This window comes from Carex rostrata, chromosome 27, assembly GCF_964058835.1.
Source record: "Carex rostrata chromosome 27, lpCarRost1.2, whole genome shotgun sequence".
Taxonomy (NCBI): Eukaryota; Viridiplantae; Streptophyta; class Magnoliopsida; order Poales; family Cyperaceae; genus Carex; species Carex rostrata.
This window is the reverse complement of record NC_135944.1, coordinates 6,256,310-6,282,606: the sequence shown is the minus strand read 5'-3', so window position 1 is coordinate 6,282,606 and position 26,297 is coordinate 6,256,310. Positions and strand designations below refer to the sequence as shown.

At 36.1% G+C, this 26,297-nt stretch overlaps 2 protein-coding genes and 1 pseudogene across 4 annotated transcripts in view; 2 read left to right on the top strand and 1 right to left on the bottom strand.

Annotated features, from left to right (window-relative positions):
- LOC144545362 (F-box/LRR-repeat protein At2g42730-like) overlaps positions 1-26,297 on the top strand; it is a 102,657-nt gene continuing 76,360 nt past the window's right edge. For all 3 annotated transcript variants that reach the window (XR_013508480.1, XM_078293961.1, XM_078293959.1), the window contains exons 1-2: positions 1-113; positions 1,026-1,930. Coding sequence is in view for 2 of the 3 variants with exons in the window: in XM_078293961.1 (XP_078150087.1) it covers positions 1,217-1,930 (714 nt within the window). In the remaining variant the exon portion in view is untranslated. The remainder of the gene's footprint in view (positions 114-1,025; positions 1,931-26,297) is intronic.
- On the top strand, positions 8,113-10,333 carry LOC144545062 (L-type lectin-domain containing receptor kinase S.4 pseudogene; annotated as a pseudogene).
- Positions 20,167-24,601, bottom strand: LOC144545355 (G-type lectin S-receptor-like serine/threonine-protein kinase At4g27290). The gene is made up of 7 exons (XM_078293950.1): positions 23,241-24,601; positions 22,846-23,001; positions 22,030-22,175; positions 21,586-21,796; positions 21,190-21,427; positions 20,955-21,087; positions 20,167-20,842 (listed from the first exon to the last, which is right to left on the bottom strand). The coding sequence occupies exons 1-7, from the start codon at positions 24,520-24,522 to the stop codon at positions 20,531-20,533; spliced, it is 2,478 nt and encodes an 825-aa protein (XP_078150076.1). The 5' UTR covers positions 24,523-24,601; the 3' UTR covers positions 20,167-20,530.

The following is a 26,297-nucleotide window of genomic DNA, read 5'->3' as shown; positions in this document are numbered from 1 at the left end:
ACTTCACTTGTAAACCCCGAAAAGAATATCACTTCAGTTCTCTTCAGTTCACTTCGACACTTGATTCTCAAGCGGGGATATTCTAATCGAAATAATCTGTCTCCTACAGATGAGTTTTCAATCGAATCCTAGGGTTTCTGATTTTTTCGTAGTCTGTTCATCTTGGCATTATTTGATTATATAGTTTATATAGTTTCTAATCTCGAAAATTGAAGTAGATGGACTGTTAAATCTCTCTTATTTCTTTTTATAATTTATAGTAGTTGTTTCTGTGTCTGATATTGCCAGGGTTTAGTATTTGTGCATTTCCCTTTTTTTGGGTAAATATTTTAACATAGTAGTTTTGGCTTGATACTATAGAATTAAAACAGTACGGCAAATGGTTCATGAGCTGCATGAAGACAAAACTACTCTATTAAAATCTTTACCCCATTTTTTCCCAGTAAATACCTTCTTGTAGATTTTGACTTAAGGAAGTTTCTATTGTGCCTTTGTTTTTTTAGCAAGTGAAAGGTGTTCGAATAAATTCCTCTGAGACAGCCTGTGTGCCTCTTCCAAATCTGCCAACAAAGGTTCACTTATTTTATGTAGAGGCACAAAATTTAACTAAAACTGTGTGTTAAACTTGTAAATTGTTCTATTTCTGAAACAACTAGACCGATATCTATGCATACACACATAGAGGCATGTTTCTCCTTCATTACTGGCATTTCCATCAGATTTATTCTTAATTTTTTTTACTAAGGCGTGCTATCGGAATAATATCTAATCTTCTTCATTGTTAATAAAAAAAAGAGACATCTGCCTTTTAATTCATTAAAAACTAAGAGTCTGTTTCTTTGTCCCAATTAATCTTCTTCACTTTGTAGCTAGGGTTTATTTTATCTTGTTTGTTCATCGATAAACACACTGCTTGATGTTTTTGTGTTTAATTTTTGCAATAGTACACTGAGAATTTCTATCGTTTCTATATTTGTCTAGTTAAAGCTACCCCAATTGTGCCTTTCTTTGTAAAAAAAAGGCAGGCGCACAATGGCTGCTAGAGTGAATGCCACTGAGAGGTGCTAATCATGGCAACAACTAATGCCCCAAGTAAAAGAAACAATGATTTCATAAGCAGTTTACCCGACTCGATATTTCACCATATCTTGGGATTTTTTTGACTGAGGAGGCCTTTCGGACATGTGTGCTGTCAAAGAGGTGGGAGCACCTCTGGATGTCTATACCGTCCCTCAACTTCAAACTTGACAATAACAGGATAGGGTGGTTTGTCAAATTTGTGAATGCAGTGGTGATAAGGTGTAAACCCTTGGATTTGGATGTGTTTCGCTTGTCCTGTCATAAACTTTGCTCAAGGTATGAAGTTCATGAAAGAGACTGGATCTGTTATGCGGTGAACCATAACACGCAAGTTCTTGATCTTTCGCTCTATGGTTCCATGCCATGTTACATCTACACCTGCACATCATTAGAAGAACTGTACCTCAATTACCGTAATAGATATTCATCAGTCCAGATAGTAAATCTTCCTAACCTTAGGAAACTAAGCATTTCTAATATTGCTTGTCAATCTTATGTGAAAAACCTTCGTTCTGGCTGCCCAATCCTGGAATTTCTTCGGGTAGATACTTTCAAATTCACTGATTGCGTAATTACTGATGAAAGGTTAAAGTATCTAGCTATTTTAAAGTGTAAGATACAAAAAGAAGCCCAACTGTTTGTTAGTGCTCCTAATCTCCTTTCATTTTCCTATGAGGGCGAACTATCATTACCATGTAAAACAACTCTAAACATGCCATCTCTGTCCTCTACATGTTTAACAAGTTGTGATTTATCAATGATCAAATGCTTCGAGGGGATGACTAGTTGCCTTCGTTTTCTTACTCATGTTGAACTTCTAGAGTTACATTTCGAGTTTTGTAGACACAAGGTATACACCTCAAATTCTCACTTTGCAAATAATATTAATTTTATTTTCTTTAAATCATAGCAGCCAGTATCCTTGGCATGGTCAATGTGGTGGTTCACCATGTGTTGGCCGAGGTGCAACCCACATGCTATCTTGTCCACCACCACGTCCTCAATGTGACCACCTTGTTAACACAAGGAAGATGAGAATAGAACCAATGAGCAATTTGCATTTTATAGTTTTAGTATTTTTTTTAATTTTGGTACAAACTTTGTGCATGATTTTGTCAAGCATTAGTTCCTCGACATAATGTTGGATTATTTCATAGAAAATATTAAAGTCCCGAATAAACATATGACATATCCAGAGAGTCAAAATGAAAAAACTATGATCAGATACAAGAAAATGCCAAAGAAAAAGAAAAATAAAAAAATAAAAAGAGAGGATCTGCATGTCAAATTTTATCCTAGTGAGTACTGATAACTATTAAAATGTACAGTAAGAAAAAAAAAGCAATCATAAATTGGAGCAAAAAGAGTTGTGAGGAATGTAGCTGGGAAAGGAGAAATGAGATATGAGATAAAAACCATTTTTTTCTTTTATTAACTTCCCCCTTAAATAACATTTTCATTTAATACGATAAATATTAGAGAGAGAAAGATTTGGAGGGTAAAATATATATTTGGAGAGAAAATTTTCTCTCAGGATTCAATATTATAATAGTTGACCTCAAAATAACACTTCTCATTTTATTCTACAGAAAACAAATAAAAAAAAAGACAACTTCTTTTTATTTTTATTTTCGTTTTATTCAGAAATAATTTGATAAAGATTCGTTTAATATAATTAATTGTTCGGTCCGGAAATTAAGAAAAAACATTTTATTGGCCAATAAACGTAAATATTATTACTATGATAAGCTAAGATAAAGATATATGCTCCCAAATCCAAATGCCACATAAAGACAAGATCATACAACAGATCTCCTAAAGTAACCCAACTTTTGTGTGCTTAGTCGGGACTGTCTTATTCGAATATGTCGCTCGAGATCACTTTGAAGAATTCATTGCTCAGGATGTGTGTGCTCCACTTTGGATAAATTATCGTGAATTCGAATCAGATAGTCTGGATCTAAAACCCAAAAAGTGGGTTACTTCCCTAAAATTATCACTTGGAATGTGCGAGGTTTAAACGAGAAAAACAAAAGGTTGGCAATTCGGCAAACTTTTCTATTAGAAAAGCCGAATCTGATTGCTCTACAAGAAACAAAATTATCAGACCCGCCTTCAAGCTAGTTGCGGGAAATATGTGGATCGACTTTAAATAAAAATATTTCCTTGCCGGCAGTTGGCTCAGTGGGAGGAATTCTTCTAGCATGGCGAGATAATGAACTAGACCTTCTTCATTCTAATTAAGGAGTTCATACAATCTCTAGTGACTTCATTTTCAAAAAGGATGCTACAGTTTTCAGATTCACGGCGGTCTATGGTCCATCTAGCACATCAGACCGTACATCATTCTTTCAAGAACTCACAGATTCTAAGCCTACAAATGACACTCCTTGGATGCTTGCAGGAGATTTTAACGTGGTTGCTGAACCACTTGAGAGAAATAACCCCACATATGACCTAAATGGAACAATTTCTTTTAGTAACCTATTGCAAGACCTTGGTCTTGTAAATCTTTCACTTGCTGAAAGAAGATTCACTCACTCCAACTCCCGTGACCGACCTTCAATGGCGAGGCTTGACAGGTTTCTTACTTCAGCTCACTGGAACAACATCTTCCCTAATATCTCTCAACAAGCATTGCCCAACACCTCTTCTGACCATTGTCTAGTGCTTTGCTCATGTGTCAAATATTTTCAGTCTTCAAACATATACAGATTCGAGAATTACCTTCTAAAACTGCCTGATTTTCAAGAGTTTGTCAGGAGCAATTGGAATCAACACCCACGCCCATCTGATTTTTTGGGCCTTGCTATGGCTCTCTCAAACCTTGCTAAGGCCATTAAAATTTGGGATAATCAATACAAGGTGAACCTTAAAGCGCAACTGGAGACTTGCAGAACTTATATTGGTTGGATTGACAAACAAATGGAGATTAGAACTGTAACAGCCCTTGAGAAACTCGTGCTATCACTTATTAAAAATCGATACACTGAGTTATTGGTTCTTGAGGAAGATAAGTGGAGGCAAAGATCAAAAATAAGATGGAATTTATAAGGTGACAAGAATACACGTTACTTCCATGCATTTGCAACACATCAGAAGCGTACAAATTGGATTCACTCAATAGAAGTTGATGGTGAGCAAGTTACTGATCAACGTGCTAAAGGAAGGGCTTTCTTCGATTTCTTTTGTGAACTGATGGGCAAGTCTTCAAACTCACCACCTGAAATAGATTGGTCTACAATCTATCCCAATCCACAATCATTTCCAACTCTTTCTGCACATATCTCACAAAAAGAAATTCTACAAGCTATCTCGTCTTGGCCTAGTAATAAAGCACCGGGCCCGGACGGCTTCACTGGTGAATTTTACAAGAAGTTGAAGGATCTTTTCTTACCTTGTTTTCTCCATCTCTTCAATAAGGTACTACTGGATGGTATTTCTTTGCACCCTTTGAATGATTCATTCATTGTGTTGGTTCCAAAAAAAGAAGATGCAAGCAAACCAGATCACTATAGACCGATAAGTCTAATAAATGGAATTCAAAGAATTTTCTCTAAAATTCTTGCAAATCAGATACAAGTGGTGATAAACCAGTTGATAGATGAGACACAGACAGGGTTCATGAAGCACAGACAAATTACCCACGGCTTCCTCTATGCCCAACACATAATTCAACATGCCACTACATCAAACATTCAAGTTGCTCTTTTCAAGGCCGATTTGCACAAGGCATTTGACATGATAAGTTGGTCATTCCTTCTCCAACTCATGACAGTTAAAGGCTTCCCTGAAACTTGGTTAAATTGCATTCACCATGGAGTGTTACAAGGATGCTCTCGAGTCATTGTCAATGGATTAGCGGGTAAAAAGATTGTTTTAAGGAGGGGTGTTAGACAAGGAGACCCATTATCTCCGTACTTATTTATCTTAGTTATGGATTTCCTTGCCGCTTGGTTCAGCCGACTTACTGCCATTCAAGCTTTAAGGCTTCCATTTCCTGGGATGAAGCCGTGCTTGCTATACGTTGACGATGCTCTTTTCTTCTTGCAACCTACACAACAGCAATTTCAAATAATGAAGATTGCATTCATGGTTTTTCACAACATCTCAGGACTCAAACTCAATGAGGCAAAATCTGAACTTCTTATAACATCTACGACAACCAATCAAACTCAGTTTTGGGCTGATTTTATGCAGTGCAAAGCCGGTACATTTCCCCTGACTTATTTGGGATTGCCTTTGTCCGATAAGAACCTTTCTAAAACACACTATCTCCCTCTTATTCAAAATATGGCAAAAAAATTATTCGGTTGGCAAGCAAATTTGTTATCACTGGCGGGTCGCTTGGTCTTATTGAACTCTACTTTGTCTGCAATTCCGATTTTCTTCATGTCGGCATTCATGCTATCTTCATGGGTAATTGTTGAGATGGACAAAATACGCAGAACTTTCTTTTGGCACGGCTCAGCTCAAAGAACCGTGAAATTTAATCTAGCTAATTGGGAGCTCATATGTAGACCAAAGAAAGTTGGAGGATTGGGCATTAGAGATTTAAAGACCGTAAATCTTTCGTTGCAAGCTAAGTGGTTGTGGCAATGGTTCCAACCAACCGTCTACCTATGGAAGCAAGCATTTTTGTCTACTGGTACTTCCCTCACTGATGGCAATCTTTTGCAAACAACACCATTCATGCGAGGATTGAGGCGCATTCTAACAGTATTCCTTTCAAATGTTACATTTCATCCTGGAAATGGCCATGTAATTTTGTTCTGGCATCACAATTGGGGACATGGTATTTTGAAACACTCATATCCTAATCTCTACTCTTTCTCACTTTGCCAAGATGCGACCCTACAACAAGCTCTCTCTCAAGATAATTGGTATCTTAATATAAGGCCGAATCTGTCCCTTGAAGCCGACCAAGAGAAAAATTCTCTGTTACATCTTTTTTCTCATAGGGCCTTTGTTCGTAACTCATTAGCTGACATGATCACTTGGAACCTCAATTCCAACGGATTATTTACTTCTAATTCTCTTTACAATTTCATTCAGGAAGGAGTTTGCACATGCACAGAGATAAAAAAATATTTGGAAGGTGAGAATACCACCTAGGATGCAAATCTTTGCTTGGCTGACAATTCAAAATAAAATTCTAACAACCGACAACTTGATGAAACGAGGGTGGTCCCTTCCAAGCATCTGCTACCTCTGCAAACAAAGTGTAGAGACGGTGTCACACTTATTTAATGAATGCCTCTTCTCCTTATCTCTCTACCAATCCTTACAAACCATGATTTTACCATTGCTCTCACACAGATATGGTGAAATGATAAATGCAACACCATTGTGTGCTATTCTTCAAAATAAGTACCCTATGCAGTTGAGAAGAGTCTTCATGATTGCCATCTTTATATTATGGAGAGAGCGATGCAATCGAATCTTTAGAGACAAATTTTGCCCTATTTTTCAGTTAGTTGGTCAAGTGGTACAAGAAATGTAATTTTTATTTTATCTTTGCTCAATACTCATTGAGCAATTTCTTGCTTTTTGACTCTTTTGATTGTATCTTATATTTAATTTATCAATAAAATATAAGATTAGGGGCATGACCCTATCTTATTTTCAAAAAAAAAAAAAATCTGAACTCCACATATAGTTACAAACGTATCACCCCAAGCACCTGAGGTGCAAGTGTCAAATCTGAATCGTTCTTTTTACCTAGCACGAATCTCAAAGCAGACCCCTATCGCTTTAATAGGGACTGGATCTAATTTGAATATTTTTTATCTTATTAAATATATCTGTGTGCTTTCTTCTTCCTGCTTAATCTGGACCGTCTGTTTTGTCAGAATGCACCTCAGGTACACGGACTCCATATAGTGGGAATGGATGGAGATCTTTATTAAAAAAGACAAAAGGAAACGGTCCCCTAGTTGGCTGATGCTGCTGACACGTGGCAAGTAAAGTAGGAATGGTTGGATTTCTTTCCCATTTATTTTCCAACTATTCTTCTACTTATTTTCCTTCCCATTTCCCTGACTTTGACGACTTTGATATTTTCCAACTATTCTTTTACTTATTTTCCTTTCCATTTCCCTGACTTAACGACTTTGATATTTTTCAACTATTCTTATACTTATTTTCCTTCCCATTTCCCTGACCTGACGACTTTGACTGAAAAGTCATTCCCTGCTTATAGTCTATAACCAAGTGTCTCCACTCTCCACTCTCCACTTGTATGAATATGAAGGTATCTAAGGAGGACAATAATTAATAAATTATAACTTTGACTTTGATCAAAGAAAAGGGTCTGCAATTAATCAAGTATCACCATCATAGGATTTCTTTCTTTTCACATTCCCCAGTCAATCTAAAAATCAAAATCATATCGTCCATGAATTTTACAGCATGAATTTTAATATAAATTGAAATCACAGACCATGAATTTTAAACAAAGCTGAAGCAACTTTCAAGTCTTCAAAGTTGAAAGTAACAAGGCAAAGGAGTTCAAACCAAATTCTCAGTATTCATTTTAAGGTACTATATTTAATTAATTTGATTACAATAATTAGTTCTTTTTTGAGGAAAAAAAATCATGTTACTATTTTACAATTAATATTTCTTTGACAAATTTAATTATTATTCAATTTTTTCTGTTTTTTTTAAATACAAAACAAGCTTCTCCATAAAAAAATAAAAATAAAAAACGAGTTTCCGATCTTATTCGACGTCCGATTCACTCGACTCCGATTCTACGGTCAAGTGAGATTTTGTGAACCATGATAACTACTCTTTGATCAGTATCAATACCCCGTCCGATCGTTTCGTCAAAATATATACATGTACAACCACAAGTAGTGTCTTCTTGAACTCGTTTCTTCAATTTAGGAAGAAGGAATTGATTAATTATACTATCTGCCTAAGTTGCAATTAAACTTGCAGCAACGTAACTAGTATTTTAAGTTTGGAAAATTCTAACTTGTTAGTAAACTGAAATTTACATTTTTCTCACTTCTCTAGCTATGTGGCATACTCTAATAACAATTAATTGGTGTCTAATAAATCAATCTAACTGTTGATATTGCAGCTGTTCAATCAAAAAATGGTTTCATGGGCCATTGTATTTCAGTTTGTACTCTTCTTGAGTTATTTCTCACTTCATTGCACCAGTGAGAACTTCATCTTCAATGGATTCAAACAAGCTTCCAACCTGCTAAGCTTAGATGGTGCCACACAGATAACAATGGATGGCTTACTACAACTAACCAATGACAAACAAAATATCATTGGCCATGCTTTCTTCTCGTCCCCAATTCCAATGATCAAAACTAATAAAAACCTGTCATCCGTAATCTCTTTCAGCACGTCTTTCATTTTAGACATCATTAAGGTGGGTAGTGTTGGAGGCCATGGCCTAACCTTTGCGATTGTACCCTCTAAACAACTCCCCGGGGCTTTTTTCGGCCAGTACCTTGGCCTGCTCGGGCCTAACAACAATGGAAATTTCTCAAACCATGTTTTTGCGGTAGAGTTTGATACAGTTAAGGCCAGTAAACTATTTAACGAGACAGATGGAAATCATGTCGGTGTTGACTTGAACAACCTGAAATCAAACATCTCACAGAAAGCTGCCTATTATACCAATCAAACTTCTAAGGTTGAGTTCGAACTTGAGAGTGGGCAACCGATTCAGGCATGGATCAACTACAATGGCACCAATAAGATCCTTGATATAACTGTTGCACCTCTTTCAATTCCTAAACCTGCCCGGGCCCTAATTTCATATCCGGTAGACCTCATAGATATTTTTGAGGAAGAAATGTACGTTGGGTTCACTTCCTCGACGAAGAAACGAGCAAGTTCCCACTATATAATAGCATGGAGTTTTAGCACCGAGGGATCGGCCCAAGCCATTGATATCTCTCATCTACCAAAATTTCCACATCCACCCAGTGCAATGTCATCTTCCAGATCTAAAGTGATCAAGATTGGCATTTTATCCTCCATAGGGACTTTAGCCTTGATCGCCCTTTTAATCGGAGTCTCATTGTACCTACGACAAAGAGCCAAGTTGGCTGAGACAATTGAGGATTGGGAACTGGAACACCCCCATAGACTCCAATACAAGGACCTTTACAGGGCAACCAAAGGGTTCAAAGAGACCGAGTTAATTGGATCCGGGGGATTTGGTCATGTCTACAAGGGGGTATTTCCAAAAACTAAAGAAGTAGCAGCCATAAAGAAGATCTCTAGTAATACAAGGCAAGGGTTGAGAGAGTTTGTCGCGGAGATATCAAGCCTAGGGAGAATGAGGCATCGGAACTTGGTAAAGCTGCGTGGATGGTGCAAAAGAAACCAAGATCTTCTCTTAGTATATGAGTTCATGCCTAATGGTAGTCTTGATGCACTTCTTTTTCACCGTAACAACAAAACAAGGACCATACTTACATGGGAGCAGCGCCTCAACATCCTTAAGGGTGTTGGATCAGGTCTGCTCTACTTGCATGAAGAATGGGAGCAGCTGGTTGTGCATCGAGATGTCAAATCCAGCAATGTCTTGCTTGGGTCAGACTTGAACCCAAAGTTGGGAGATTTTGGGTTGGCCAGGTTCAATGAGCATGGTACAAACCCCAATACAACACATGTCGCGGGTACTCTTGGTTACATGTCTCCAGAGCTGTCATACACAGGCAAGGCCACAACCAGCTCAGATGTATTTGCTTTTGGGGTGTTGCTCTTGGAGGTGGTATCTGGCAGGAGACCAATTGAGAATAATAAACCAACTGATGAGATCAATTTAGTTGAGTGGGCTAGGGATTGCGAAGTAAAAGGTCATCTGATGAAGGTAATTGATGCCTGTATTGTAAAAGAGTGTGATATTGAGGAGATAGAGATGGCGTTGAAGGTAGGGCTAGTTTGCTGCCAATCTATTGCAGAAGTTAGACCCAGCATGAGACAAGTGATACAGTATCTCAATGGCACCGAGCAGCTCCCAGATGATATGAAGCTTGTGTATCTTAATCCCGATGCAGCAAACTTTGCTCCCCAGAAATCATCCAATTCATATGCTGCTGTGTCAGTGGGCTCCCTACAGGAAGGAAGGTGAACTAAAGCTGAACTGCACTTGCAGAGCCCGGCATAATATATAGATAGCGTGCAACTAATAATCGATGTAGCTAGTTTGTTTAAACTAAGATAAAATTGCATTATTAGTGCGTACTGTGCATTGTACTTTTAACTTGTATTTCAGTGATATTGGCTAATTCATTGTTATTCAGAGCTTGTAGTTAATAAGCACAAGGTGATGTACCGTTCCCATTCCAACTATGCTAAATTGTTCACAGCAGTATTATGAATTATGAAATTGCACCTACAAGTTGTAAAATTCATAGAAGGAAAAATCGGCAGAGCCGATTTTGGAGCCAGTTTGTTGGCGTGCAGTTTTTCAGATAAAAATCAGGTGCATTGGGTTGACTTGACTCCGCGGGTTCAACTGAGTTTTATTTCCAAATCAGTTTGATTCTCACGATTCAAAGCGATTAATTATCTCCTAGTTGAGGGCGATTCTGTTTTATTATTATTTTTTTTTGCATCAATTTGGGTTTATCTTGAAGAGTCATCGAGAATGTCATGAATCAAATTTGAGACTGAATCAATGAGCGGATGGAGAAGGTCAGAAGAGAAGTGAAGGGAAGGTCAGAAGAATGGGCAGGTAAACACCCTCGAAGATCTTAAGATACAATCCAAAAATAAAAAAACATTAGCTCAAGTATTAGTCACTGTACTGAGTTTTTGTATCGATAGAGAAAAAGTTTATAATTTGTAATTGGCATATATAACTAATAATTAAGTTTTTCTTTTTTACAGCAAGTTGTATTTCTTGCCAGCACATAAAAGATTGTATGGATCTGGTGTTAGAATATTACAGCATAGAGTTCATATCCATTTATATTATGATCTGATGAAAACCACATTATATAGACTCATAGAAACTTTCTACACACTCCACTATTATTAAATGACATTTAATCATCTCATTAACCATCTTTATTTTCTATACATGTTTTTCATTTTTCAAGACAACCTAAAAGACCACAACATGCATCTAGAGAATTCCGATACATTCATGACAATTATAGAGAGTTCACACATTAACTACTACCAGTGTTTAAAATGCAGTTTTGTTCATGCATGCGGAAGGCCACTGCATACTGCATATGCGGTATGCGGACGCATATGCAGATTTAAAAATAAAAATTTACATATATATATATTCATATTCATATATTTGAATTTATTTTCACATAATAACATAACCAATAATAATTTTTTGACTTTTTTAATATAAATTTTAATTAAAATACAATAAAATTATCAAAACCGCATGAGAAGACTGCATGGCCGCATATTTCAGTCCGCATGACCGCATATTCAAACCGCATGGCCGCATATTCGGACCGCATGACCGCATTTTTAATCCGCATGACCGCATATTCGGACCGCATATGCGGCCGCATGGTCAAAACCGCATGGAAAAACTGTATGAGCATTCTGAGTACGGCTGCCGACCGCATACACATATGCGGCCGCATTTTAAAATTACAATTGAGGCTGTAGCAGCTCATCACATAATGCACTGTTTCCACTTAGCTGGTTTTCCAAAAGGCCTGATGAGCTGTGTTATTGGTTTTCACTTTACTCGATCTATTCCGCATCCATTGATGCTCCATGTTTTTATTGATTTTATTTGACTCTAGTTGAATAATCAATTCAGAAACTGGCTTTACACTATAACTTTCAGTCTTTCAAAACTATTTATGTATTGAAAATAAAGGAAAATTTGTAATTAGTTAACTAGATATCAGGTTATAAATTGTGAGCCCAGATTACAAGGCTTCGTTCTCTCCAAACAGACCATTATCTGAAGAAGCTATATATCCTTAACAAGTTTGTAAATATAGTCTGTGGAGTAGAATCTGTATGTCACCTAGAGATAAGATCAAATTTCTGGTACTGTACAGTGTATCAGTTGCAAAATTCGAAAATCAAATTTCTGGTAAATATTTAAATAAAGTTTTCAAATAAGTAGTACAAAAAAATATTGATTGCGGTACAAATTAATGGTTTTTACATCTCAATAGTGAAAATGAGTATTTCTACCCATTAAAGGCGAATCAATTAGTGGGTAGTACTGTCTGCAGTATTTCAGTTGCACAAACTTGAAAAACAAATTTCAAGTAAATATTTAAATGAAATTTTAGAATAAGTAGCAGGAAATAATTTATTCTACTTGCATAGTTTCTGACTAAGCCACAGTTAAGCTTTGTGAAAACCTGTACCGGTTATTGCCATACTGGTATGAAATGGTAAACTTCTTGGGTGTTATTTATGCTTTTTCTTTTATTTGATTGCTTTATTTGGTTTTTCTTCTCAATAGCGGGTACTGTCTACAATAAAATATAAATAATTAAAAAACACTTATGATCTACAAGAAACCGTGTAATTTTGATTAAAGTAATACCTTAGTTAATTTATTTATGTAGTATCATATTTGAATTAGTTCAGTTACTAATGACATAATTGACAGAATAATAGCAGCGTGGTTTTCTTTTTTCTTGGGCTTTTTTGGGCCAAGAAGATTCGCATGTCATGACAACTCCATAAAGAGTCTTCCTCTCAAATAACTTAAAATTTTAGTTTTAGACACGGGCCGTCCGATCAGAACAGAATTTTTAATAATATTGTAACCAAACAGATCTAACGGTTTAGATTCAAACTCAAAATTTGAGTTACTTTAGACTCTGACTGGACCGGTCCAGCTGTAAAACCCAAAGAAGTAAGAAAAGAGAAACTTGTCGTTTAGAATTTTTGTTGCTTCTAAACTCCAGAGAGAGGGAGAGAATCGCACTTCACCTGGCCACTTTGATTCTCAAGCGGGGATATTCAAACCTAATCGAATAGTTTTTTTTCCTTTTCTTACAGGTGAGTTTGAATTCTGCGATTTATTTTTCCCCTTTCCGCTGCTCCTGCTCCTAGGGTTTACGATTTTTTAGAGTAATCTGTTTATCTTGGCACTGCTTGATGTAATCTTACTTATTTCTTTTGATTTTAGTTGTTTCAGTGTCTGATATGGTGGCCAGCTTAAAAATTGATGTAATTATGATATTGTGCTATCAATTGGTATAACGGGTTTATACCAGAGTCGATGCTGGTACCAATTCATTTTGCATAAATTTAAGTCAAAGCAATTAATCTTAGGCAAGATTCAATGTATTGTATACTGATCAGTTATGTAATTCAATGTATTGTATACTGATATGGTGGCCAATTCTTTACTAAATTTCTTATTTGTGCCTCAAGACTTCAATATATTATATTTTACTTCCAATTCTTTCTTATTAACCTCAGAGTTAATTCACACTCTTTAAAATTTATATTTCCAATTATACTCAACTGCATTTTCTTTCTCCATTTGAGCCAATGATTCTCTTTTACCATTCTCATATAGATAAACTGCCTCTTTCTAAGTAATGAGCTCCAAGATTAATACCCCAAAACTATAGACATCGCTCTTCTTTGTAATTGTCTCAGTATACATATGCATTCAGGGTCTAAATACCCATGCGAAAAATGAACAAGCTCAACAATCTCATCTAACAGAACAACACTTGAAGCTCCAAAATCAGAAACATCACCGTGAAGATTATTATATTAGCATCTAGCAGTATATTAGCTGACTTAACAGCACCGCAAATTCTCCTCTTTTTTTCTCTTCAATTTCCTTTTTTCGCTTTCTTTATGGCCACAACCTGGTTATTCTCTAACAAACCCTTGTACACCTTCCCTTCACCTCCAATGTGTAAAACATGGCCTTCATCAAAATAATTAGTTGCATTTTCGAACTTGTTTTCCTGTCTAGGAATTTGCCTTCCAATATACCATATCTTTATAATTTCTTCTAATTCTCAAATTTGTTTTCCTTTTTAAGCATTATGGTGGTACCCCATCAAGTAAATCATAATGCAATATTTCTTATGTGGATTTCATTTCACACGGTACAGACTGGTAATACAACACACAATCAAATTTTCCTGAAGTCGAATTAGGCCTGAGCTTACATTCCATTATCCATTTAACCATTAATTGCGCCCTCTTTTCACTTCACTTTGCAACTGAACACACAGAATTTGATAAAATCAAATTTAGACCCTTTTGTCCCCTAAATTTGATAAGCAAAAATTAATGCACAAATGGGGCAGACTGTGTTCACTTTGAAATTCAATGTATGAAAAAGACCAACATCATATAATTGGAAAAAAATAAATTTTGAGTACACATAATTGTGAATAATTAATTGTGTATATAGAATTAAATAAACATAGTACAGGGTTATATTAGATAGAGTGAAGAGTGCAAGGGTAATAGAAAACGGAAGAAGTTTTAGAGGGTAAATAGAAAATTAACCCCAAAAAAATATTATTTATTTTAAACTGGATTGCATTTTGCCTTTTGGCTAAGAATGACTTACAAAATAAAATTTAAATAAAAAATGAGAAGGGCTCCAATACCTCATATTTTATATCTTTGTTTCTAAAGTCTAAACTGTCAATTCGAACCGCACAACATGATATTCATAATAAAATATGCCTGAGGATGAAATTTTAGAAATTTTTTACTATTTTTAAGATAAGTACAAAATCACTGTTTATGAACCATTCAAAAACAGTGATTTTCTACTCATTTTAAAAAATAGAAAAAATTTTCAAAAATTATAAAGTTTCATCCCCAAGCATATTTAAGCATTTCGGATTAACAATTTGGACTATAAAAACGTAGATATAGAATATGTGGCATGATGAGGTATGAAAGGCATGAGGTATTGGAATTTGGAACCACCCTCATAAAAAATATCATTGTTCTAAATAGCGCGCTATAACGCCGCTATAGCGTTTTTCTCCCATAAAAACTATGGCGCTATGTCCAAATAGCACCGCTATAGTGCGCTATTTCGCGCTATAGCGTCGCTATTTGGGTATAGCGCAATTTTTTTAACCCGGCCGCTATGACGCGATAAACACTATTTAAATCATTGAAAAATATACACACATATAACCAAAATACTTGGATACGAAAGTTACTTCATAATGACAAATTGACAATATTCTCATAAATACTAACTCAACTATTTTATCCTTGCGCAAGCGCAGATTCTGACGAAACCTTTGGGAGGAACTGATACTTAGTGACACTTGTTTCCTGCTAGTCTACGTTATCATGTGCGGAGTTTACGGTTTGCAAGAATTTCCTTTTAGCAATTAAATACTATTCTTTTTCAGCATTTTTAAATTATGGATTGTTTGTTTGTTCTTTGATACTTGTAATGTTCTGTCTGTCTATGTTGGTAATACGTGTCTGACCATTTGTATACTACAGTATACTATGGTTTCTATGGTATAAATACAATTGTTGTGGCAACTTTTATACTCATTTGAATCTGTTGTTAAGCATTGTATACATTTGTATATGAAGATCTTTATTTAATTTAAAATGTGATTATTATGTTTAATTTGAATAGCGTACATGTTGTGTTGTCTCAATTAATTTGTTTAGAGATGTGATTTAATTCTATTATTGGGGTTTCTAATTAAATATACATGTGTCCTCTTAATTTATTCTTATTTCTAAATCATCTTATGCGTTTAGGATTTCGCCAATTTGAAGACTCAATAAATGATAGTTTTTGCTATATTGAGTTATTCTCAAGCTGAGGCACGTTGATTAGGTTGCACTACGATCTGATGCACAAAGACTAACTGTGAGGGCCTCCTTCATGGTGATCGGAGCATTGGTAGCCACCATCGTTGTTAAACTAAGTGCACCTCTAATTGAACAAAAACTGAAATTAAATTGTAATTGAAAGTAAATAGATGAGTTTAGAGAAATTTGACACGCAGGATGTTAACGGAGTTCGGCAACACAAAGACCCACGTCTCCGGAGCTTCGCAACCTCAAGTGGTGCGCCTTTCTATTACCCAATACGAAAGGATTACAACTTGTGAACCGGCGAGCCCTTACAACCAAGGAAAGTCACACGGCCAACAAAAGATGAGCGCCGGCGAGCCCTTACAACCAAGGAAAGTCGCACAAGCTACTTGAGATGAGCGCCGGTGAGCTCTTACAACCAAGGGAAGTCACACGAGCTACTTGAGGTGAGAACGAAGTCTCAAAGTCTAGATGAATAAGAGAAACACTCAATAGATCACTCTAACCTAATCTAACTTGAGATTAGTGAAATAAATTTGAGGTTGTTTGAGAGATATTGAATTTTTAAGCTCAATCAACAATGGTGGAACCAAGCTCACAGAAAATCGCCTCTTTTGCAATTAGGGACGGCTAAGTTGAAGTGGGGAAGAGACCCCATAGCTCTATTTATAGAGACAGCTCCAGAAAGAGTAATTTGACTTAAAACGTTACAGATGTTTTAGTTCAAAATACGATTTAGGATTTTCAATTTTTTGTAAGTTCAGTAAAACGTTACAACGTTTGTAAAATGTTACATAACATTTTGGAATGTAAAAATTTGATCAAAATCAGGAATTTCTGAAGTTTGAAATTAATTAAAACGTTACCAACTTTTTAAAACATTACAGTTTTTTCCACAAACGTTATAACTTTTTAAAACGTTACAGCCATAACTTTTTTAAAACGTTATAACTTTTTAAAACGTTACAGCAACGTTTTTAATGTTTTTTTGACTTTGATCGAGTTGTTTCGCAGCATTTTCTTAAGATATAATCGTTATAACGTTTTACAAACGTTAGCAATGTTTTTATCCTGTTAAAACAACATCAAAAATACTTTACTAACTTTAAAATATTATTCTTGATAAATATCTTCATGATTTCTTCAGTTTAAGAATTCTACATTGCAATTTCAATTCGGCTTGAATCTACATAATTCTAAAATAGAAGAAATCATAAAATTCAATAATTGTATGTTTTGCAAATTAGTCAAATAAACGAAAAAAATTATTGCTCGAACAACAATCATGACCTGATAGGAGCTTGTTGGTGGCCTCCAAAGCTAGATAATTGTGAGTGCCTCCAAAGCTAGTCATCTGGGAAGAGGAGAAGAGAACGAGAGAGAGGAGCGATGGAGGAAATGAAAGAGAGAGAGGCAGGGGATCGAGAAAGAGGCCGGTAAGAACAGTTTAAGTCTTTAATGATTTTAATTGGATTAGGGGGAATTGATCGGGGCCGGCCTAGAGGCTGGAGGATGGAGGATGGAGGATGGAGGACAGAATAATTTCTCTTTTTATAAATAGACAAGAATTTATATGCTATAAACACCACAATTAATCAATAAATGCTGTAAATCTATATCATATATAGCTTAATTAGGTTGTACATTTGCTCAACCCTTGCTACTCTTTGATCTGTTTAACAACCAACAATTCAAAGAGGGTAGGGTTCAGATCAGACATTACAAATTTCAGAATAAAGTGTCACTCACAAAACCATTCTGCTTAGGTTAACAATAACAAAAAGAGGTAGTACTTGAAAATTTATATTGAGGGGCTGAAATGTAAAATGTATAATATTTATATGTGACCCACTAGAATTTGAACACTAGGTAACAGGCACACATATTTAGCATTTTAGGGGAGGGGCTAAACTATATTATTATTTTTATAAAAAAAAAGGAAACTTTAGTTAAGTTTTAAAAAATTTAAATTTACGGGGGTGACTAAGCTGTTGGAAATTTCAGAAGGATACAATGAAACAAAGAAAAGAAATTTGCTACTGAAATTAACTTCTATTGCTTGATTAAATTCGATTACAACATGCTGAATTTATAGCACAACAACAAGACTAAATCTGGACCATCTAAATTTAGTACCCCACTACCTATCCTCCTATTACCAGCTGAATCTACTTGACTAATTATAGAACCCACTAACTCCTACACGCTCCATGACTAATCATAGCACTCCAAATATAAAGAGATGAATTTAGACCAACTTTCAACAGAATTCTAAATGTGGAAAGCTAATTTTGGATCAACTTTCAACACTCCCCCTTGATTCAAAATTGGTTTACTCCAAGCTTCAACATCATCTTCTTCTTCATCAGTCTTGATATTTGCATCCTTATTGGTTTTCAGATTTGAATCAGACGAACTAGGCATCATTTTTGGCCCTACATAGGTGATTGTGCTAACAGGCAGGGTTGTCACTTTCTCCTGTTGTGAGGGACTGCATCCTTCACTCTTGTCAATAACAGCTTGTTCTTGGTTTCTTTCACCAACCTCGACAGTTACCTTCTCTTGCTTGATAACAGTATCTTCTGTGATCACCTTTTTCAAAATATCTCCTGTAATACTTTTCATCTCCAGAAAACCTCTTCCATTTCCAAAGGAACCAGACACTTGACTTGGCATATCACCTCCTCTTTCCATGATTACCTCTGCTTGGGTTAACAAGTCTGGAGTTAATCCACTGCTATCCGGTGCTGGAATTCTTACTTCTCTCTTCTTATCAATATTCCTTCCTTTTGCAAACTCTTCTTTTTCTTCGACTACATGATCTTCCTCCTCTGTGATTGTAGGCTCCTGCTCAGGATTGACTTCTACAATATGTAGTCTCATCAAGGAAAGCCTCTTTTCTTCTTTCTCTACCTCCATTTGTACAGGTTGGTCGAAACATGATTTTGCCATCCTTAGCACTTGTGTATCAGTAATGGTAACCAGATCCCCATCATAATCCTTGTACTTGATCAACACAGATTTTAATGAAGGAAACATCTTCGTCACAATATCTCTCAACACCTTGAAACTACATTTTTCTGAAATCTGAGCCAGCCGTATATCTTGGTTGTACACCAGCTTCAACGGCCTCTGACGAATGAGCCCTACATTCTCCACCTTGAGGTCTTTTTCATCAAACAAAATATTTCTACTCACCATAATTTTGCTACTTTCTGGACTGCTGCCACCATTATCTCTTGTGTGCACTGCTACTGTGCCCTTGTTGCTTGCATCAATCTTGTTCTTGGTGTATGCCATGAAGAGTGCCGGTTGCTCATTTTCTTTTACAGCATAGCTTGCTTGATTCTCCTCCCTTTGCTTCTTGTAGCACTCGGATTGGTAGTGCCCAAACTTATTGCAATAGTAGCATTGGATGTTCTTCTTGGCTTCATGGCACTCAGATTGATAGTGCCCAAACTTGTTGCAATAATAGCACTGGATGTCCTTCTTGGATTCATCATATGATTGACTATTTTCGGCAGTGTTGCTTCTGCCTCTTCCTCTTCCTCTTCCTCTGCTGAAATTGCCTCTGCCTCTATTTCTTGAGGTCTCCCCCTGCATGTAGAATGCCTTGTCGTCGCCTTTATCTTCAGCCTTTGACATCCTTGCTTCATGAGTCTGCAGTGATCCCATGAGTTCATCAAAGGTGTAGGTTGCTAGATCTTTGGACTCTTCAATTGCTGCAACTACATGATCAAACTTGGGTGTTAGGCTCCTTAACACCTTCGCCACCACAGTCTTCTCCTCCATGGTGTCTCCAAATACTCTGATTTGATTGACCACCTCTTGTACTCTTGAAAGGAAAATCTGCACGGATTCCTCCTTGTTCATCTGCAATGTTTCAAAGTCCCTGCGTAGGCCTTGAAGTTTGATTGCCATGACTCGAGTACTCCCTTGAAATGCTGTTTTCAGGGTTGTCCACGCCTCCTTTGCGTTGGTGGCTGCTACAATTTTCGAGAAGATGGTGTCATGCACTGCTTGTTGGATGAAGAATAGCGCCTTCGCATCTCACTTCGCTGTTTCGGTTGGTGTGGGATCTGTGGTCGGTGCTCCCGTCTCCACCAATCCCCATAGACCTTGCGACTTGAGCAAAGTTCGTATCTTGATGCTCCAGAACTCGTAGTTGTCTCCCTTGAACAGCAGAATCGACGGATTAGAAATGCTCATGTTCTCTGCCATGGTCGGATAAGCCCTGATCTCTCACCTTTGGCTCTGATACCAATTTGTTGGAAATTTCGGAAGGATACAATGAAACAAAGAGAAGAAATTTGCTACTGAAATTAACTTCTATTGCTTGATTAAATTTGATTACAACATGCTGAATTTATAGCACAACAACAAGACTAAATCTGGACCATCTAAATTTAGTACCCCACTACCTATCCTCCTATTACCAGCTGAACCTACTTGACTAATTATAGAACCCACTAACTCCTACATGCTCCATGACTAATCATAGCACTCCAAATATAAAGAGATGAATTTAGACCAACTTTCAACATAATTCTAAATGTGGAAAGCTAATTTTGGATCAACTTTCAACATAAGCACCTCCTGGCTTGACTTATAACCTGCCCCTGTTTACAAAGTACCGAGAGGAAATATGGAAATAATAGCAGATTTTCTACAATCTCTTGATTCTCTAGCGGCCTTCGATTCTGGTTATGGTCACTTGATCCACAGAGACCATTGTTGATGAATCATGTTGGTAGGAGCACTCCGAGGGAAAACCTCTAATTATTGTACCATCCCAGGGATTCTTGGGGTCCTGTAGCAATGTGTCACTTGATAGCATTGTGAAAACAGAACTCATGGATGGCCTATCATCAGCGCATTCTTGCACACACAAAAGACCCACATGAACATATCTCATTACTTCTGTTGCAAAGGGTGAGCATTCAATCACGTCGTCAAGCAGCTTTATAATGTTTCCTTCTTCCCATAATTTCCATGCCTACAGGATGCATGATTTATAGAGTTTTTAGTATAATAGTATGTATTACAAATTGACTTGATTTGTACAAGTCTTGCTAAATTATTTCTTGGAAGTGTGACCTGTCACTCACATAAGCAAGAAGGTTTTGATTGCCTTGATTTTTCTTGCCACTTATTATCTCAAGAAGTAGAACTCCAAAGCTATAGACATCAGATTTAACCGAAATTGCACCTTCCAAGATATACTCAGGAGGCATGTATCCACTTCATATATGTCAAATAAAAGAAGAAAATAATAAACATGAAATTAGTCAAGTGGAACTGATTTATATATGAGGTATAATTAAGAACTGAATTGACACATACCGTGTTCCTATTACAGTTTCCGTGTTTATCACTCCCTGCTCTCTTTTAAACAATCTTGCTGTGCCGAAATCTGAAATTTTAGGATTCATTTGTTCATCTAATAAAACATTGGCTGCTTTTAGATCCCTGTGGATTATGTTCAATCTGGAGTCTTGATGAAGATAAAGAAGCCCTCTAACAATTCCAATTATAATTTCTAATCTCATTGTCCAATTTAAGGAGGCACGCCTTGTAGCATCTGTGACATGAGTTAACAAAATATGAAATACCCTTGCAGTTTCAAAGGTTTCATGCAACAGTTATAAGAGAAATCTAGCTGTAATTATTGAATTGATGGAAGATGAGGAAGAAATTTAGAATGATAAATCAATAGTGTTTCAAAGTTGTGATGCATACCAAAGATATAAAAATCTAAACTTTTGTTGGCCATGAACTCATAAATCAACAATCTCTCATTGTCCTCAATGCAGCATCCAAGGAGTCTAACAAGGTTCCTATGCTGCAGCTTAGTGAGCAGCAAGACTTCATTCATGAACTCATTTAATCCTTGCACGGATTCTCTTGATAGCCTTTTCACTGCGATTTCTTGGCCACAAGGCAATTGACCCTAGCATGTTTTGTGATTGTGAGTGCCTTTTGATTTTAATAGCAGTGATCCACGAGGATTATTTTAAAAAGGTAAATAACATATAGTTTGTTTTTGCAGTATTATTTTTTCCTTGACTGTATTTCAAATTAGTTTTTTTTTTTTTATATAGTACTAAACAATTACATAAAGGAGTGAATCATGAGTATTTCTTCTGAAAACATGTGAGCCTTAAAACAAATAGCAAGGAGTACCTTGTAGACAATACCAAATCCACCTTCTCCTAATTTATTTGTATTTGAAAAGTTATCTGTCGCTTCTAAAATCATATCCATGTCAAATACAGGGAGATCTGTTCCTTGGAGTGACTCATTTCCTTCAAAATACTTCAGGTTTTTACCTGTGGTAGAAGATATGGCTGCATAAGTATAAAGATGTCTAAAAGCAGAAAATTTTATTTGGATCTGCAATCTTTGTAATAAATGGGTTGGGTTGGTTGGGTTTCATTGAGATTGTTAATCCGTAATTATCCAGTTAATTAAGATATAAATCATTCATCAGAGTTTAATGTTTGATGGTGGGGTTTTCTCTGTTTAGTGGGTTTCATCTAAAAATCAATAAGAACCAATAAGTTACTGTTAGAAAAAAAATTCAAATAAGATAATATACTCTAACTAACTGTATAGTAGAGAAAATTTTATTTAAAATTTTTTTAAATTAACAATATCCACATAATTTCTATAATAACAATATTCACATAATTTTCTATAATAACAATATTCACATAATTTCTATAATAATATTACAATTATATACTTATGTATAAATAACTTTTTCTTAAGAAAAATAATGTACTGTTTTCGGGTTGGGTTTACTCAGCCGTTTTTGAGTAAACCCAACGAACCAAATTCTATAATATTACAATTATATAGCTATTTGCCGGATTCATCAAAATACAGTCCATATCTAACGAATCAAATTCTATATCCGTAATTTTTTGGGTCAAGTAATTGGTTGGGTTAGTCAGAATTGTCAGATTAATCAGATTTGATATACAACCCTGTTGTTACCTTGTTTTGAATTTCTCATCTTTTTCCTCCATAGTAGACATACAATTGAAGATATTAGGAGCACTAATATTATGCTACTTGATATTATTCCAATAGTAGCTGCCCTTGAAATTGAATGATTTGTGCTTGGAATTGTATGATTTGTACCTGCATTGACTACATTGAAAGACAGTTCCTTAAAATCTAAGTCGGTGTTGATCTAAACTAGTTAGCATAGTATGGAAAGCTAATTTCTAAAACTCTTATTTACTGTAACTAACTATTGCCATATTTTTATTGCTAAAACAGGACTGTGATTCCTTCAAAAAAAAAAAAAAGAGAAGATGTTTAAAAGAATCCCTACAAGTTACGACTTATGAATCCATAAGCCAGATGAAAATAGAGGGAAAACTCACCAAGCTCAGACTTTGAAACCTTCACATAAAGAACTTGTCCGCCTTCAATTGTCCTCACATCAGTAAGTACAGTTTGCCACATCACACAGCCGCTCCCTTGTCGCATGATATCCAAGGGGGCATATGCCGTGCATGAACAATTCAACAAGCACCTGCTCTGACACTCCGTAAGACTGATGCTAGCATCAATAGTTGTATTATGCGAATATGGTAGCTCCACTCCTTCAATTTGATAAAACCCATCACTATTAGCACTACAACCTAACGGTAACCTGCGTTTACACCCACCTGAAGTGTTTCTGAGGTACCCCTCCATTGTTGTCAGCGGCTCAAATCCTCTCAGACAGCTACAGGGTTGCACATCATCACTCTGGCAAATACTGAAAGGCCCACACTTTGCGTATTGGCTGCAGTTACCGGTTCGTGCCAACAAGATCTCAGCCCAGGTCTGATGAGACTGATCCGAGATAAAACGTTTAAGTATACCAGATTCATGCAGCACTAATAGGGACAAGGTCGAGTTTGACTCAGGTTCAAATTCGTATGACACCTTATCTTTATCCCACATAAATGTATAATTTATGTTTTTATTATAACTTAACATCTGGGGTAACCCACTAAAATATTGTCCACTCCAAATACCAGTACGGTCAATTATCTGTGAACGGTCCCAGATAATAATCTCAGGAGCACCTCCAGTGTCCATCTCAAACCTGTAGTTACCTTCTGATGGATCATCTCCGCTTTTCCAGGAAGAGAGATATGTTTCAAAGCCAGTCCTCAAGTTTTTGACAAGTTTCATGCCGGCAAGCAATGTATTTGTAGGATGATCAAAACTTTGCCATATGATACTATTGCTGGTTTGATCTTTCAATATAAGATTTCCCGAATCATCTAGCTGCAATATTGGACTGAAATCATTGGCATCACTTGAGGAGTTAGAGCTAGATGACCATACAGTTCTTCCTGTTGAATCATATAACATTATTGACCCTCTCTTGTTTAAGGTAAGTATGCCAGAGGTGTTTTTCAAGGGACAGTCTCTGTTTGCAACCCATATGACAGTGTCTGGCGCGAATGTGAACCATACACCCACGAAACGATTTCTGGATGAACCACGTCTGAAGAACCCGAGCTCAAGAACAGAGTTTGGTGAGAGAAGAGTTTCTCCATCTGTAAGGTTTTGAGCACTCGATAAGGTATCGATTGGGATGGCAAAAGGTGAGAAAGAAAGGAGAAGGAGAGTAATTGTGGATATTTTAGAAATCATCTCTTTGTTCATCTTTCTTCTAGTACCAAAATCAAGGATATGTATGCTTTCAATATGGATATACAATGCGGGAAAAGGAGTACAATCCTTTCAAGAGGTTCAATGTGTAGAATGTAAGGGGTAACGTCTATTTTATGCTCAATTAAAAGTGATCATTGCATTTTATAACATATTAAGCATTAATGTGTTATATTGGGTGTGACCTCCAATGTGTAGAACGTAAAGGGATAATATTCAATAATAATTATGGGCTGAATGAATAACTACCAAATTAAACAGCCAAGGTGTATGAGAGACTTTGGAGAATACAAGACATCCTGAACTCAATCTTGTTATATATCCCATTAGATAAGTGTATGAGAGATTTTGGAGAAGGTAGAACAAATGACATTCTCTAAATTAAGGATTTTGCTATTATGAAAAAACCAAATCGGTGGTGCTCTCATGCATGCAAAAGGAAGACATTGGTTCAGGTACACTTCTACACTTCAGTTTTTAATTTTTTTTATATTCAACACAAATAGTCCTGGACGATGATTTTTGTAGGTCCCAACATAATCACACCATGTTTGCTTATAATTTTGAGGTAAATGTAAAGTGAGATTCAACAAAGAAAAGTAATCGAATGGAATGGAAATTGAATTATGATTTTCTTATCTTGCTATCTGGTTGGTTGCTAAATTATTTTTATTATTTTCTTTTCTACAAATAGGTGATAAATCATGTTTACAGGTTCCCCATCCTACATGTTAATTAGACAGTTACCTGAGGTAAACCTTCTGGCATAGGTTTCTGAGTTTGATAGGAACTTGGTAATTAAGATGATAACTATATATGTGTTGCGGAGAGACTAGGGCATCTATCCAGTCTAGCAATTAAGAAAGAAAAAGCGATCTATAGTACTACTTTGTGGTTATGCCAAATGCAATTGACTAGTACAAGAAAATGACATGTGTCCATTATAGAGAGAAAAATTTATTGATAGTTGTAAGTAGTCAAGGGAGGGGTCCACAGGGATATGTTAATAGAGCTGCTGCTGACCCGGTTGTTGGAGATACTGATTAATTGACTCTAAAAGAATTTAATTAGGTCATGGTGCAATGTGTTTTTTGGTTGATTTCATTAATTTCCATTAATATCTAGTGCAATCAATCACATTCAAACGTTGATTTGCATTATTTTTTTTGTACGATTTTGCATCAGCAAGTTGTTGGTTGCTTTGAAATGTAGTGCCACTTGATGCTAAGTGCAATCAAGTTGTTTCAACTATTTACTCTCTTGGGAAAAATTCTACTCTGCCCATGTAAACTTTTAAAATAGCCAATTTACCCATCAAAACAACATAATAGCCAATATCCCCATAAAAAAATTAATTAAATTATTTCTTCTATCCCCTTTTATCTATTTAACTCTTTATTTTATTGTTTTAAAAATTAAATTGGCAGACATACCATTTCCTCTCTAAACATAGGTATCTAGTACTAACGGTGAAAGGTAACTAGTCTCTAATGGCAGACGGTGGCTCCTCTGACATGTGAGCAAAAATACCTTTTCTCTGAAAACAAAAGTCAGAGCAGGACGAAGAAACAATCACAAAAAGTAAAAAAAAAATTTAAATAGAACGCAGCTTGAGCTCCAAAGGCAAATCTATGCGTCGCTGTAAACATTGCACTACAATCAGATTAATTAAATTACTTTAAGATTGGTTTAGCTGTGTTGTGGTAGCCAAAATTGAAGGCCCTTCTCTGCCTCTATCGTTGTCACTGAGATGAGACAAAACCTGAATG